The sequence below is a fragment of the Astatotilapia calliptera genome, chromosome 7 (assembly GCF_900246225.1).
Source record: "Astatotilapia calliptera chromosome 7, fAstCal1.2, whole genome shotgun sequence".
Classification (NCBI taxonomy): domain Eukaryota; kingdom Metazoa; phylum Chordata; class Actinopteri; order Cichliformes; family Cichlidae; genus Astatotilapia; species Astatotilapia calliptera.
Window position 1 is genome coordinate 39,794,134 of NC_039308.1, and position 14,788 is coordinate 39,808,921.

Consider the following 14,788-nt stretch of genomic DNA (forward strand, 5'->3'; position numbering starts at 1 on the left):
GATTAAAAATTAAATTTCTTGTCTTGTCACAAACAAATTACCACACCGTTATCAGTGTATAATTAGATAATTTAATAATTTAGAATGTATTTACACATAAAGATGAGGGTCGGAGGAAAAACCGTAACTGCAGCAGGTTGAATGTGTCAAATACACTCACATCCTTTGTTAGGTAAAGACACGCCCTGTTGTTTCCTGGTTGGCTACCCTGTCCTCCAGTGCCTCTTTTTTGTACTCTTATTGGTTAAGACGGAAAATCTGTCAAAACGGAAGTCCCGCCCTGTTCAAACATCAATGAAAAGTGTACGGGACCTCCCGAGTGAAAGTAAAGTCAAGCTAGAAAGGAAAGAAAGAAGAAATGAGGCAAGTCCGGAAGTAATGAAAGTGTTTTTTTCACAGTAAAAGCGCCAGATGAACCCAAATTGTTGGAAAAGATTAAATAACTGCAGTGTCGTGACTAGTTAACACCAGGCTCCAAGTAAGATAGTTAAAGCAGGTCTTTCCATCACAGTTTATCTTTTATATGTCTTTGAGGATTATAAATTGATAGACATACTAATTTTGACCAATAATAAGCATACCCAAGTGTTTACAGGTGTTTACAATAAATACTGTTTTGGTTAATTAATGTGATTACTGTGCCCATGTTTACTATTTCATGCCAAAATAAATATATAGTCAACAGAACCAATTATTATTTGTCCAATACCTCATTTTCACTATCTTGGGTTCTGTAATGAAGCAGCCTCATCAATCTTTAAAAGTAAATATTTTTGTTGTGTTTTCCTTTTAAAGTCCTTTCTGAGACCACTTTTTTTGGTTTTACGTCTTTGTTGCTTTGGAGTGCCAGGAGTGCCAGAATGAAATTAATATATACATTGTTAAATAATTATCTGAACGTGTCATTAATTCATTAAGATGGAACTGTCACTTCAGCAGTTGAGCGCAGTGACAGTTTGATTTGTTTGTCTAAAAACACAGATCCCCAGGCTAATTTTAAAATTTCAGATCACATCTTAATATTTTCACATGGAAAACTAGTGAATGGACGACATTGCTTATTTCAGACCAGCACTGGCCACGCCCCAAAATTAGGTAATAATTTTAATAAACATGAGCGCAAGAGAGAGGAAGACACTCTACAATGAGCTGAAACATTCGCTTCTTATTAATTCCTGCATATACAATTTTTATCATTCATATTGTGTCATTTTGTATGTCCCTCGTGATTTCATCGCCCCCTTCACTCTGGCGTGTGCCACTGCAGTAATTTTAGTGGCCACCCCTATGAAAAAATCCTAGAGGCTCCCCTAGAGTTTAAAACAAAAAGTCAATTTGTAATTTATCACATAGATTTTGAAAATACATGCACAAGTATTTAAATACTTCATCATACTGACACAAATAAGACCCGACTCATTAGTGGGCAACGTACGTTTTATTTTGAAATGCCCAAACGGAAACTATCGACTTGATTCCGGCGAAGTTATCACCTGTGCGGAGTAGAAGCAGGACCCCCAAAGGGAAATCAGTGAGGGCAGCAGGATTTGTTTTACATTTTTCCGGCACATTCTCCCTGTTGTCTGTGTTTGGATTCGACAGTTGTTGTTTTTTTTTACGAGAAGCACGTCTGGAATAAGAAAACGTTGAACACAAAAATGGAAATAGAGAGGGAGCTAAAGAAGGTAAGCTTTGCCCCCGTGTTCTTCGTAGATATCTCGCACAGTTCGGGGAACGCCCTTAAGGTGTGCAGAGGAAGGGACAGGTGGCAGAAAAGTTACAGTACTGCAGGTTATTTTACAGTTTAAGTTTCGGTTTTAATTTCGAGATATTAATGGTCTTTATTTATGTTTTTTTTTTTCAATTAAAAATCTACTTAGTTCGCTTAAATACGCTTATTTCACATCATTGGGTAGTTGATATTGCTGGAACAAACTCACGTCGATCGGTTTACAAACTTGGAAAACATAGGTCGCGCCCTTTTTAGTTACTTCCCTTTCAGAATAAGTTCCGATGTAAGAAACTGCGTTTGAAATGTGACAAAGTCTCACTCTGCGTATCAACCAAACCCCCAACCTCTGTAACTTAATAGCGGAACAGCTTGACCCATTAACGGACCCATTTTACGTACAAAGTCGTCCTCCTTGTTCAGGGTTTTGATACTGTATTAATCCGCGGTGCTCAGCGTCCTCGGCTCTCTATTAAGTGGAACAAATCACTATGACAGTAAAATGCAAACCAGCTGTGATAGTTAATTTGTCCATAAGTAAATGTTGGCGTTACAGCTGCCGAATTGAGTGTTGAACTGTCAGCAGGGTTTCAAGAATATTAAGGCTCATGTCACTCATAATGCACTTAAGACTGTAAGCCAGATGCATCAAAATCTAACGTTTTTTAAATAGAGTTTGGCCATCCAAGGGAGAAGACAAAAGTTAAGAGTCAGGACAGGCAGGAAACCTTTTTACAGTACACGCTTTGTCTAGTGAATAGTCATTCATTCATCATCATGGATCACTGTAGATACTCGTTGTTGGCATTCACTAGATTCCTCTTATGCACCCCTTCTCCTTAGTTTACTTATGGTCCATAGATAATCTGTATAAATAATTCTGTTCGAGGAATCCAGGTTTATGTAGTGAATACACATGAATATCAACCAGTCAGCATTTTCCATAGAAGCTATTATAACCTCTTAAGTAGTTTAGGAAAAGAAAAATGCATTTTAACATCTGTTAAAGCTTTTGTAGTTATCAGAATCAAACTATATGGATTATTATTATTATTATTATTGTTGTTGTTATTTATGGTTATTGACAAGTTTATACACAAACAAGGATTGTGTTTTGGTGGCATGGTGCAAAAACATTGGTACTGTACTGTTAATTTATGCTACTAAGTTAACTTGAGCTTTGGGGGGTCTTTGCACAGACCTGCAGAGATTTGGTAGCAGTGAAGGTGGTTACACAGACTGGTGGTTTGTTTTGTATGAGTTATTAAGCTGCAATTTAATGTCTTCAGCCACTTGTAAAAATATGGTTTACATTTTTCCTGCATTAAATTTCAGAGCTTTCAGCTTCACTCTGAAAAATTGACTAAGAGTGAGAATTTTACAGGGACAAACTGTTTCAGTGAAGATGAGGGAATCCTCTCCTTAAATAAGTCTGAGCAGCTGGATAACCCAGACAGACAGTCTGACATCTGCCTGTAATCCCTGGGGGAGATCAGCCTGCCACCGCTGCAGGATTTCTGTCTGCAGGAGGCTGCAAGTTCACAGAGATGCTGCTGTGATCTGTGTTGCGCTTGTTCAGGAAACATTATCATTGTGTTTAGGTGATATTATACTCAATTAAGGTGCTGCATTCTACTTAACAGAACGTCTGACGTAATAGGCTGTGACTATAGGGTCGCGGCGTACAGCATTGCCATTCTGCTGACTCTTAGAAGTCTGTGGAGGTCTGGCTAGGTTTATTTCTTACCTAAACACCTAAACCATCATTAAAGCTTTCATATGACTTTGTGGTAGAAATAGAACCACACCAAAGGATTTCTCTGTTTGTTTAAATCCTGGAGTGATTACAGTGTTATGAACTGAATTTCAGTTCAAGCCAGTGAATCATGAAACCAATTAAATCTTTGTCTAAAACAGCAGTAAGCGAACTGAAAAATAGTAATATTTTTTATGACCGTATTCCACCTTTACAGAGGAAAGTTTGCCTTAAAAATAGAAAAAGTTGTTCATAAATTTAAGGGTGGTTTGACTGAAACTTCTTTGACACCGTCTGTTATTTAAAGCATTAGAAACAAGATGTATACATGTAAGTAATTGAACATTCTTTTTAAAAATATGTGTTTTACATATCTTACATCATCTTCATGATGTTACAGAAACTGTGTCCAGCGTCTGAAAGTAGCTGGTCAGCTCCAGCTAAAGCGACTACTTCCTTGCCACTGGCCTGCAGCTCTGCCCTTCTCCAGTAAAGTGACTCATGAACTATGACTCACTGGACCTGAATCATAGACTTTGTGTCTAAGCTGGCTTGTAGCAAAAGTGTTGTCATCAAAATTAATCACCCCACAGGCTTAGTCATGAAACAAAGTCATTGATTAACTTGAAGTGTGAATCCAGATGGTGCAGCTGCCTTCCAGGGAAGCATGTATACATGCTGAATGAGCTCTGCCAAAAACAGTCGTCCTCCCTATGCTTGAGATAAATATTTAGGCTTCAACCACTTATCCTGTCCGCCCTTAAAGCATACCGATAAACGTTTGCATTTGCAAAGTTGAAAATGATGTTTTAGTTGGTAGTGTAAAATGACATTTTAAATAATTTGTTCTTTTGTCTCAAAGTTCAAGTACTTTCTGCAAGAGCCTGAACATCTTTGTAGTACCATCTGAAACCCCCTGAGAATCAAGGACTGGAAGTTAGCAATGGATGCCTGCACACCTTTTGTAATCTTGTTTACTTTTTCATAATTCAGGTTAAACTTTTTATTTAGACAACACTGCCTTCCACAAATATTTCTGCATCAGTATTAAAATGCAAGTAAAATCATACACAGTCCTACCCCAAAAGAATCATGCTTAATTACACAGAAACTCTCATCTTCCCTAGTTCCCTGTGACAGGCTACTCCAGGCTGCTCCTTAAGTTCTGTTTAAGCTGCTTCATTGCAAAAGACACAGGAGGCGAGTACATCTTACAGTTTAACTAAGATTTACTGATGTGTTTAGTACTTTCTAGGACCATGCTGGAACAACTTATAATTGGGCTTCTTAACATCTCCCAGAGGACAAACGTCTCATTCTGGAAATTGTGGTGAATGTTAAAAGTCTGGCATCAAAGCTTCACTTTTAAACAGGAGCCACTGTCTGTCTGCATTTCTCACTCATGTACACATTAAGCCATTAGGATGGTTTGCGACCATATATAGGCAACTATTCAATAACACTAAGTGGCTGGTGGGATCCCATCAGGCACCCTGCTGTCAAGAGATGTTTTTGACCCAAAAAGACATTCTCTGCTGAGGAATGCAGACAGACAGTGACTGCTGTTTAAAAGTGAAACTTGCAGCAATTTCCAGAGTGAGACTTAATTCCCCTGGGAGATTTTAAAAAGCCCAATTTAAGTTGTTCCAACATGATTTATGGTGGTACTACAAAGTAGCAAAACGTAAATCTCATTTAAGCTGCTCCTGCTCTGTCTTCAGTAGGAATCTCTCTGCAGTGGGATCTACAATCTTCCAAGACCTGAAGTGGGCGTCCAACATAGACAAAATGATCAAAAGGCCCAACAGAGGATGTCTTTCCTGTGTTAGTTCAGGAAGTTCAATCTGCCTCAGGCACTGTTGATCAAAATGTACTCTGCAATACTTAAGTCTGTTCTTTGCACATCAATCATCAAACGGACAGTTGGGACTGCAGAAAAAAAAAAAAAAGATTGGCGCAGATTTTCTCTCCATTCAGGATTTCAAGACAAATTCAGAATCAGACAAACATCATACCCTGGACACAACAGGTTCCAACTCCTCCCCTCTGATAGGCATTACAGAGCACTGTACACCAAAACAACCCATTTGTTGTAAATATCTATGTACTTTATTTATTCATATAATATGCTGTCACATTCCCATATAAGTAGACACTTATTTGTTTCTTATTCTTTCACAAGTTGTTCCAACATCGTTGCACTCTGATCTCTTTGCAACAATGCAAATATAAATATGTTAAACATGTTATTGTCTCTGTCATGTTGCTATTGTCTGTTTGTCTGTCCTGTTATTTAAATAATAAATGTATGTGTACATATACTTGGCCAGTGAAGCTTATTCTGATTCTTCTCCCACAAGTATCATCATAAACTTTTTCCCTCATTTAAATACCGTATTCTGCTCAATAGAAAACAAAACACTGACAGTATGTGTCATTTCCTTTGTGTGCTTTATTTACAGGTGACGCTTGGCCATGAGTTTGGTGCTGGAGCTGCCTGTTTGAAATGCAAGGACAAGTGTGAGGGCTTTGAGCTGCATTTCTGGAGGTTTGAACAGTTCCTCTGCACATCATCACAGTTTCACAAGTTTCCTTTTCTTTGCTTCCTGTGTCCAAATTGCTGATTAAAGAGTGAGTCGCTGTTGTCTTGAGCAAAGCTGTGAACTCTTCAGTACGACTTTAGTTTAACAAAAATAAACAAACAAAAAATAGTGTTTAGTAAGGTTCAGTCAACAAACACCATATTTTAGTGCTTTTTGGGCTGAATGATAATAAACAAAATATACCTCCTTATTTTCATGCAATGGGTAAGATGTCTTAGGCAGTAGGCTGCCATTTTCAGTAAACTTGGCAGGAGTATATCTCTTGTATGTCTCTTTCTGATAATTATTCTTTCTGATAATAATAATTCTGATAATTAGTGTTTGACTTCTGAAATGCTTTTCTTGCATTGAAGGATAATATATTTCCTTTGAAATGGAGTTGTTCACCCTTGAGAACTGCAGGCAGCGTATTATTTATAGTGGATGGTAGGTGACACGCCTGCTAACAGACAGGAGTAAGAGCCTGCGCTGAAGATAAGCGCTGGTGTGGTCATGGTCAGCATTTTAGTCATCTACAAGAAATAATTACTGCTTTAGCTGTATCCCATGTTTGCAACATTTTCAGTGCTTTATGTGCTGTTGGAAAACAATGAAAGCAGCATTGCTCCTGTAAAAGCTGCCAAAGTTCTTTGATAAAACACTTTTACCTCATAACAACAAAGAACTTGCTGATTATTTTTGTTGTTGGTTTACTTTGGCATTTATTAAACTCTCTCAGATCCAAACTAACATGTTAAAACACATCGGCACACCAAAAACTCCAGAAACTATTCTTTGTAATGTAGAATCTACTGTTTTAGTCAAATGAGATGGGTGGCTTTGGAAATGAGCAGTTTCTTTCTTTGTTTGACTTATATAGTAGAAATGACATACTGTTTGTTAGCTGTTGAAATACTGGTAATTATAATATTTACTCAGAGCTTAACTTTGAAGCTTAGTTTATTGTTGAGCTTGCGGTGCAGGAGGGCAGTAAATAGAGATGGAGCTGCATGAGATGGTAATTGTAGTAAGAGGAGAAATGCAGACTCTTTACAAAAATTTTGATGCAATATTAAGCTATATTTATATAAAATATTTACTTTCCTCCTGTATCTTATGTAGAAATATATCACTATATATTTTAAAACTCAACTCAGTAATGTTGAATACCATTATGAATCAGAGCCGTCATTTAAAAAAGCATGCTTATTCTGCATGACAACAACATTTCACTCATTGACCCAGTCTGTCAACTTCCCAGCTTGCTTAATTAAAAGGATTCCTATAGCAGCAGGAGCCATCGGCCTAATGGGAACATGCTGTTCTTGAGAATAGAATTTAGTCTAATGCGGCCGGGGCTGAATTTTCAGGCAAAGTTTTTATCATAATTCTATGAAGACGCTATAATTAAAGGTTGTCACCTGCCCTCTAAAGCTACAAGTTAGTTTTGATTGTAGAGCCTGTCATAATCATTTATTATAGTTATAGAGTTTTTTTGTAATTATAAAGTTAATGGGTCTTAAACAATCAAGCTAGGTAAACATAATCTAAACAAAACAAAACTCTATTGTAAGTCATTTCACTTTATGTGTGTCAGAGGATTGCTGTATAATAATACAGCAATCCTCTGACACTTTTTTTTTTTGTTGCAACACTGATGAAAATACCTTTCATTTTCTTTAAAATATGTTATTTATCCCAAAGTTGAGAAGCTCTTTCTTCATCAGTTTTAAAATGAAGTTAAAAAAACATAAAGAAAAGAGAAGATATTTTTCTATTTCAGTGTTACAGAGTTTTCATCTGGTTACCTATGAGTATTGCTATAACGTATTGCCTATTCCACTAAAATTCTGAAGGCCTGTTTGGGCTGGAGCATGCCTTCTAGTTACAAATTATGTCATAGTTATATCAAAAGATGTGTTGAGGCATGATAAAAATGCCAGTAGTTCAGTTTTAACACAGAACTTATTGTGTTGGTATAATGGTGTAGGAGTTTTTATTTAATATTCTAAAAATAGAGGGAGGTGAATGAAGTGAGGATTTATTCAAATTTATCAAATATACCAGCTATAAAGAAGAATATGTAGTAAAAAAAAAAAAACTGAGACATTGCTTGTTTAGTTTGAATAAAGCAATGGTAATTTATTAGTATCAAGGTTTAAAAAGTCAAAGTCCTGAACATTTTGTTAAATTCTTCTTTGCAGAAAGATATGCCGAAACTGCAAATGTGGCCTCACAGAGCATGATGTGGCGATGAACTCGGAGGAGAACAAGAAGGTAGGCAAGCTGTTTGAGGACACTAAGTACACCGGCCTCATCGCCAAGCTGAAGACGGATGGGATCCCCAGCTACCAGGGCAACATGGTGACCATCACTTTGCCTAGCCCTGCCACTGCTTACACGGTACCACCCAGTGCGACCTCTACTGTTGTGCCCCCTTCTGCCAGAGCCGGCTCTGTGTCCCCGTCTGCCAGAGCCGGCTCTGTGTCCCCGTCTGCCACAGCTGGTTCTGTGTCCCCGTCTGCCACAGCTGGTTCTGTGTCCCCGTCTGCCACAGCTGGTTCTGTACCCTCAGCTGGAGCCTCTGCAGGTTCGACAGGCATTGGGGTTCAGGGTCATGCTCGGGTTCAGCCTGTACCAGCCAGTGCCACACCAGTCAGGGCTAGCAAAGTGCCAGTCACTGTCAGTGCCACATCAGCCAACGTAGTGCCAGTTCCTAAAGATGTACCAATGAAGACTGTCACCTATGAGTGGGCACCACCAGTGGCTAACAAGTACCTGGTAAGAGTTCATATTAGTTAGAAAATAACTTTTCAAGTCTAAATTGAGTTGGGGTTTTTTGTTTTTTCATTCCCCACCCTCATAAAACCCCCAAAAAGCATTTAAGCATTATCATATGGTAAAGGATTCATTGGTATAAAAAAATTAACATATTAATAGATAATATTCCTGCCTTGATCAGGAAGTATTGGTGGTATTGCATCATTTAAGATTTGGTAATAGGCAAAAACACATGAACCATAGATCGATGTAGGTGTAGTCAACTAAAAAAGTCAACCTCTTCCTTTATGACACTTTCCTGTAACCTTGTGCTTGTCTCCAAAGTGAAATTTAAGGCAAGATGTTACCATTTTAACACACTGGAGTGTAGATGGTTAGAATTAGACTTCCTGGCATTGTTCAGGTGCACAGAGAAAGACGACCTTGAAGGGGAGATTAGCCGAATCATTTTTGTTTGTTTATGCCTCCTAAAGTTCAAGGTATTAGAAAACCCTTGGCTAGCTACTGCAGAACAGAAGGTCTGCACATTTGATGTCACTGAATCAACAGTTTTTTGTTTGTTTGTTTTTGTTTAGGTCTTTTTTTTGTTTAAAAGGTCTGTTTCTTCTCAGTAGCAATTTCTTTCAGAAATATGTTACAAAATGTTGTTTTATTCAGTTGTCTTAAATGTGTGGCGGGGACTTTTGAAGCACTGGTGATTACAGTAAAGAGGATGTCATTTTTAATGCCAGCATCTCTCACCACCACATTAATCTTATGTTTGACATTAACTCAACTTTCTCGTCTTTTGTTTAGTCTGTTTTTGTATCTGTCCCATGTATTCCTTGTCTTCTCACTAAAAAACAAAACTTCACTTTCTTTCTGGTTAGTCTATATCTAATCTGTCTCTCTGATCTTCTTCTGGTTGTCCTTCGCATTTTTCTTCATTCCCTCTGAGGTGACTCTTTTATTGTCTGTCTCTCTGTAGGCTGTGCGTTATATTGAGTTGCTCCCACCAGAGAAACGCCCAGTGGTTGGTACAGAGGGAGCTGCTTACCGTCGGCAGCAGATGGCCCGACAGCTACCTGAACACGACCAGGACCCGTCCAGGTGTCATGAGCTGAGCCCTGCTGAGGTCAAGCTGATGCAGCAATACGTTCGCAAGTACAAGGATGAAGCCCTGGGGGTTGGAGATGTCATGCTGCCTGAAGAGATGGCTCTGGTTCAGGCAGGAGGGCTGGGTGGATCTAGTGTTGGGGTTGGAGGGGCACCTAGTGCAGGAGGGGCTGAGTTTGGACCTAGAGGTGGTGCTGCTGCTGGGAGTATTGGTGGGGGTGGAGGTGCTGGCTATAAACCAGAGGCTGGGGTTGCTGGAGTTGGATTTGGTTCAGGGCCTGGAGCTGCAGGACCTGGTGTTGGGGCTGGAGCTGGTGGTGGTTTTGGATCTGCAGCTGGTGGAGTTGGAGCTGGTGGTGGTTTTGGACCTGCAGCTGGTGGAGCTGGAGCTGGTGGTGGTTTTGGATCTGCAGCTGGTGGAGTTGGAGCTGGTGGTGGTTTTGGACCTGCAGCTGGTGGAGCTGGAGCTGGTGGTGGTTTTGGACCTGCAGCTGGTGGAGTTGGAGCTGGTCGTGGTTTTGGACCTGCAGCTGGTGGAGCTGGAGCTGGTGGTGGACCACTTTCAGGGCCTGGCGTTGGACCAGCTGGAGGAGCCATGGGTACTACTGCCACCGCTGGAGCCATGAGTGTCCCTGGAGGTCAGCAAGCTGGACTACCACAACAGAACTTTGTAAGTTTTTTCCCCCCCTCAGTTCACTGACCATCTGCACTAAAGTTAAATTAAATAAAAATGTATATGGTAAACACATGACATGTCACACTATAACAGATGGGAGGAAAACATACAAAGCAAAAAAAAAAATCCTCACTCACAGTTTTGCATAATACAAGATGAAAGTCTTTACCAATAGAACAAGTTCCAAGAACACAATGATATGTTTGACATCTAGTTAATAGATGGAGACAATAATTTTAAGAGGAACTTTATTTAAAAAAATATATATTATTATAATATCATGAATAAAATAAAACATGGTCAGAATACCTGTTCCCTTCCTATCTTCTAGCATACCCTCAAATGGGGGAATTACACATGTTGTAGTTTCATTTAGTGGTTTTCTAGTTTATTTCCTGTGTGTAAGTCAAACTTAGTTTCATAATATATTTTTCCTTTGGTCAGCCACACTCCTCTTACAGTTGCCCTAGGGCTCATCGGGAAGCCCGATCAACACTTATATAAACCCTTGAAATTACATAGCGTCTACTTGTGACCTTCACATCTCATAAGAGTTGGACCCACTCCACCCTGCAATACAAATCACCTATATACACACCTTTATAATATAATGTTTCTATAATTTCACATTTCCTTCCCTTTCTGCTCATCCCATTCATCTGGAAACCCTTTGATGTCTTAAGCTTAGAAATCATGCACAAAATGTTTCTTTAAAGATGTGATGAATTGCTGGTAATATATGAAAAATAGATTTTTAATAGAATATGTAAATAGCCATAGTTCAAGTTAATACATTTGACTAAGTTCAAATCTTAACTTTTGTATGACTTGGTTTATTTATCAGTTTTCAGTCATTTCCAAACTTAACACTAGGTGGAGCCATAGACCAACCATCCCATTTGAGGATGCTGGGTTTTTATTTAATGCAGTACTGTTTTTCTTATCATTACCATGTGCAGTTAATTCTTTTTGTGGATTTTTATTTCATCCTGCTTTCAATTTTACTACAATTCATGTAAAATAAAAACAAACCCAACAACATTCAAAGAGCAAAGTTACCATTGATGGAAACTTGTTATGAAATACTGTGCAGTGATAGTTTGTTCAAATCAAATATTTAGGAGAGGATGTAACAAACTATTCTGATTTTTTTTCTCCTATATAATAAAATATCAATAGAATATATTTTCATAATGAACTATACAGCTGTACTAATGTACTGTACTTTCCCTTAAAGTCATGCCATCAGTGCCAGCAGCCCATGCGTAAGGGTGAGCCAGCTGTCTATGCTGAGCGGGCCGGTTATGACAAGATGTGGCACCCAGCATGCTTCGTCTGCTGTACCTGTAACGAACTGCTGGTGGACATGATCTACTTCTGGAAGAAAGGCAAGATGTACTGTGGACGGCACTATGGAGACAGCGAGAAGCCACGGTGTGGAGGCTGTGATGAGGTGAGATGAGGATATGATCATTTGCTTCTCTTTTGATTTTGGTTAAAAAAAATTGCATTTCATACACATCTGTGTGACCATTCATAGCTGAGAGTTTGTTAGCACCGTTGATGCTACATTCTGATGCATGTCTGTTTACAGCTGATCTTCAGTAACGAGTACACTCAGGCTGAGGGCCAGAACTGGCATCTGAAGCATTTCTGCTGTTTTGAATGTGACTGCATTCTGGCTGGAGAGACGTATGTTATGGAGAATGACAAGCCTGTCTGCAAGCCCTGCTACATGACGAACTATGCTGTGGTAAGTCTTTGTTGCTCTGGGTTTCTTTCTTTAATTGGCTCATTGGTTTAAATACACCAATGATCCATAACATTATGACCTCTCAGAGATGCATGTGATGGTCTGGGATACAGTAGAACATAAGTGGGTAGTCTGTTTGCGTAATCAACATTTTGAATATGGCCACTAGTCAGCAAGTCTGATATGCAGAGGCTACAGCTCATTATATACAATACTATAAGAATAATTATGGTGCTGATGTCTTGGGGTACCTTTGAAGTTTTAGCGCAGTGAGCTGTTTTGTTGCACACAAATGAGCACACCAGGTAGAAGGTCATATTGTTTTGGCTGATTAGTGCAATTGAACTTGAAGGATTTGTTAGCAGGGAGCTGTAGCCATACCAAAATTCAGATTCTTGAGTGCATATTTTTGGCCTTAAACACCCTAATGAGCTCTAACAAGAACAACAACATCTTATATTGGACGCCACAGTGGAATGTTATGGTTTGATCTAAAACCAGATGTTTAAAATAGAAGATTGTCACATTTCACTCTGATCACTCTCTTTTGGAGGCCATTATAACACACCAACAATGATTATAGCATTTTACTTGTTACCAAAGCAAATTACTTAGGGATTCTTAGGGCTTCGTGCAAAATCGTCTCACCCAAGTCAAACTTTGTGAAAAATTGATAGGGGAATATATGCTGGCCACCCTAAGCCAAGAATGTGAAGCGCTCGGTGTGTGTTTACTGTGTTTTTTCCAACATAATCCACAGCAAAGCTTATGTTGTCATATAACCAAATACTTGCCTTTGCTTGTAAGAGTTGAGGAATCTCTTTTTTGTTTGAGATAGTAATTACACTGTGCTGCCAAGCATTTTTTAAAAGTTTTTAAACGAAACATATTTCAACGTGTCAGGTATTAATTAGGCACCATGAGGACACCTTATAGTTTAAACCACATACATACATAGTTTGACTGCAGTGGAGGCTAAAGCTGTTAGGGGAAGAAACTACATAGAAATAATATAGAAACTTGAAGAGTTTGAATAATAATTTTAAAATGAATTGTGGAAAACCTAGATATCTGAAACTTAACTTAAAAAAACTTGACATCATTATTTCCTACCTCTTGCCAGAAATGCTCATCTTGCCAGAATGCAGTAGAGCCTGAGGCCCAGAGGGTTTCCTATGGTGATTATCACTGGCATGCCGAGCCACAGTGCTTCAAGTGCTCCGGCTGCTCCAAATGCCTGATTGGCCAGCGCTTCATGGCAGTGAAGAACTTCCTGTTCTGCTCTGTGGAGTGCAAGAAGAAAATCATGGCTTAAAGGGCCAAGACAAGTCCTTCATCTTCTTCATGATCACTTGCGAAACCAGGAATCGTACAGAGAGAACACTGGTACAGCTACAATAGTCTGTTATGGTTCTTTTAACAGAAATAGTGCCTGATCTCTGTAGTATGGAGATCTACTCTAACAGTGAAACCGTTTGAATTCAGGTACTTATTGTAAGTCCAGAAAGATCGCAGCACTGATATATCTTGTAGTCTCAGATAGTTTTAAAAAAAAGGGGGTTTCCACTTTTTTCCAGCCTTAAATTTCTTGTTTGCTTTTCGTGCACTGTTATTATTTACAGATGAGATTTCTTTCTTGTTAAACCTGTGACCACTAACCTATTGCTGGGTTTTTGTTTGTTTTGTTGTTGTTTTTTGCCACCTTTTTACTACTTTATATAAAAACTACTGACATTCCCTTTCCATGCACCAACGTTACTGTCAGTGTTAGCCAGATTTGAGGCTGGTTGAAAGTAAATAATCAATGTAATATCAAACTTGCAGTCTGTAGCTAAATTTGAAGTTTTGATGAATTAAATTTGTGCTTTCAACGAGACATTAAAAGTAAATTCTTCCATCTCTGTCTACAAATGGCATATACTGTCTTGTTTTATTGTCAGCCAGCAATGTTATATCATAGTATTTTCATACTTATATCAAGGCAACAAGGTGTTGCAAATAGCTCCTTGTTAGTTTATTTGTGGTATTAAAAACAGGTTTTTCTAAAATTACTTCTCTCACATACAACAAAATGCTAAAATGGTTAAATTCCTGCCTTTCAAGGTCTTAATAGGATCTCTACAAATATAGTTACAGCTTTAACCTTTGATTGTTCTGCTGTTTCTTCTATTTGGATGACCTCGGATTACAAAACTATTGGATGACAACAATTGAAGAGCACTTTGTTGTTACGGAGTTTAGACTTTAATGTGGCTCTTTTCAGATTATCCATCTGTTCCATGCTCTTGATCACAGTATCTCAGGAGCACCTTGAAGGAGGTTTTGTCACATTTAATACAATGCTTTCTTGGATACAAGGAATGTTGAGGCAACTTGAAACTATCACAATAGTTTATGAGAAATGAAAATCCCACAA

The 14,788-nt window shown here is 38.6% G+C and overlaps 1 protein-coding gene across 1 annotated transcript; it reads left to right on the forward strand.

The window, feature by feature from the left end:
- The first annotated feature begins 1,451 nt into the window (after positions 1-1,451).
- tes (testis derived transcript (3 LIM domains)) lies at positions 1,452-14,283 on the forward strand. The gene is made up of 7 exons (XM_026174706.1): positions 1,452-1,685; positions 5,948-6,033; positions 8,272-8,848; positions 9,816-10,613; positions 11,857-12,072; positions 12,214-12,372; positions 13,496-14,283. The coding sequence occupies exons 1-7, from the start codon at positions 1,659-1,661 to the stop codon at positions 13,685-13,687; spliced, it is 2,055 nt and encodes a 684-aa protein (XP_026030491.1). The 5' UTR covers positions 1,452-1,658; the 3' UTR covers positions 13,688-14,283.
- Positions 14,284-14,788: the final 505 nt, after the last annotated feature.

Coding starts and splice junctions, on each gene's coding strand:
- tes (XM_026174706.1), top strand. CDS start 1,659: ATGGAAATAGAGAGGGAGCTAAAGAAG. Junction 6,034..8,271: donor TTTGAGCTGCATTTCTGGAG/GTTTGAACAGTT, acceptor TCTTCTTTGCAG/AAAGATATGCCGAAACTGCA. Junction 12,373..13,495: donor ACATGACGAACTATGCTGTG/GTAAGTCTTTGT, acceptor ACCTCTTGCCAG/AAATGCTCATCTTGCCAGAA.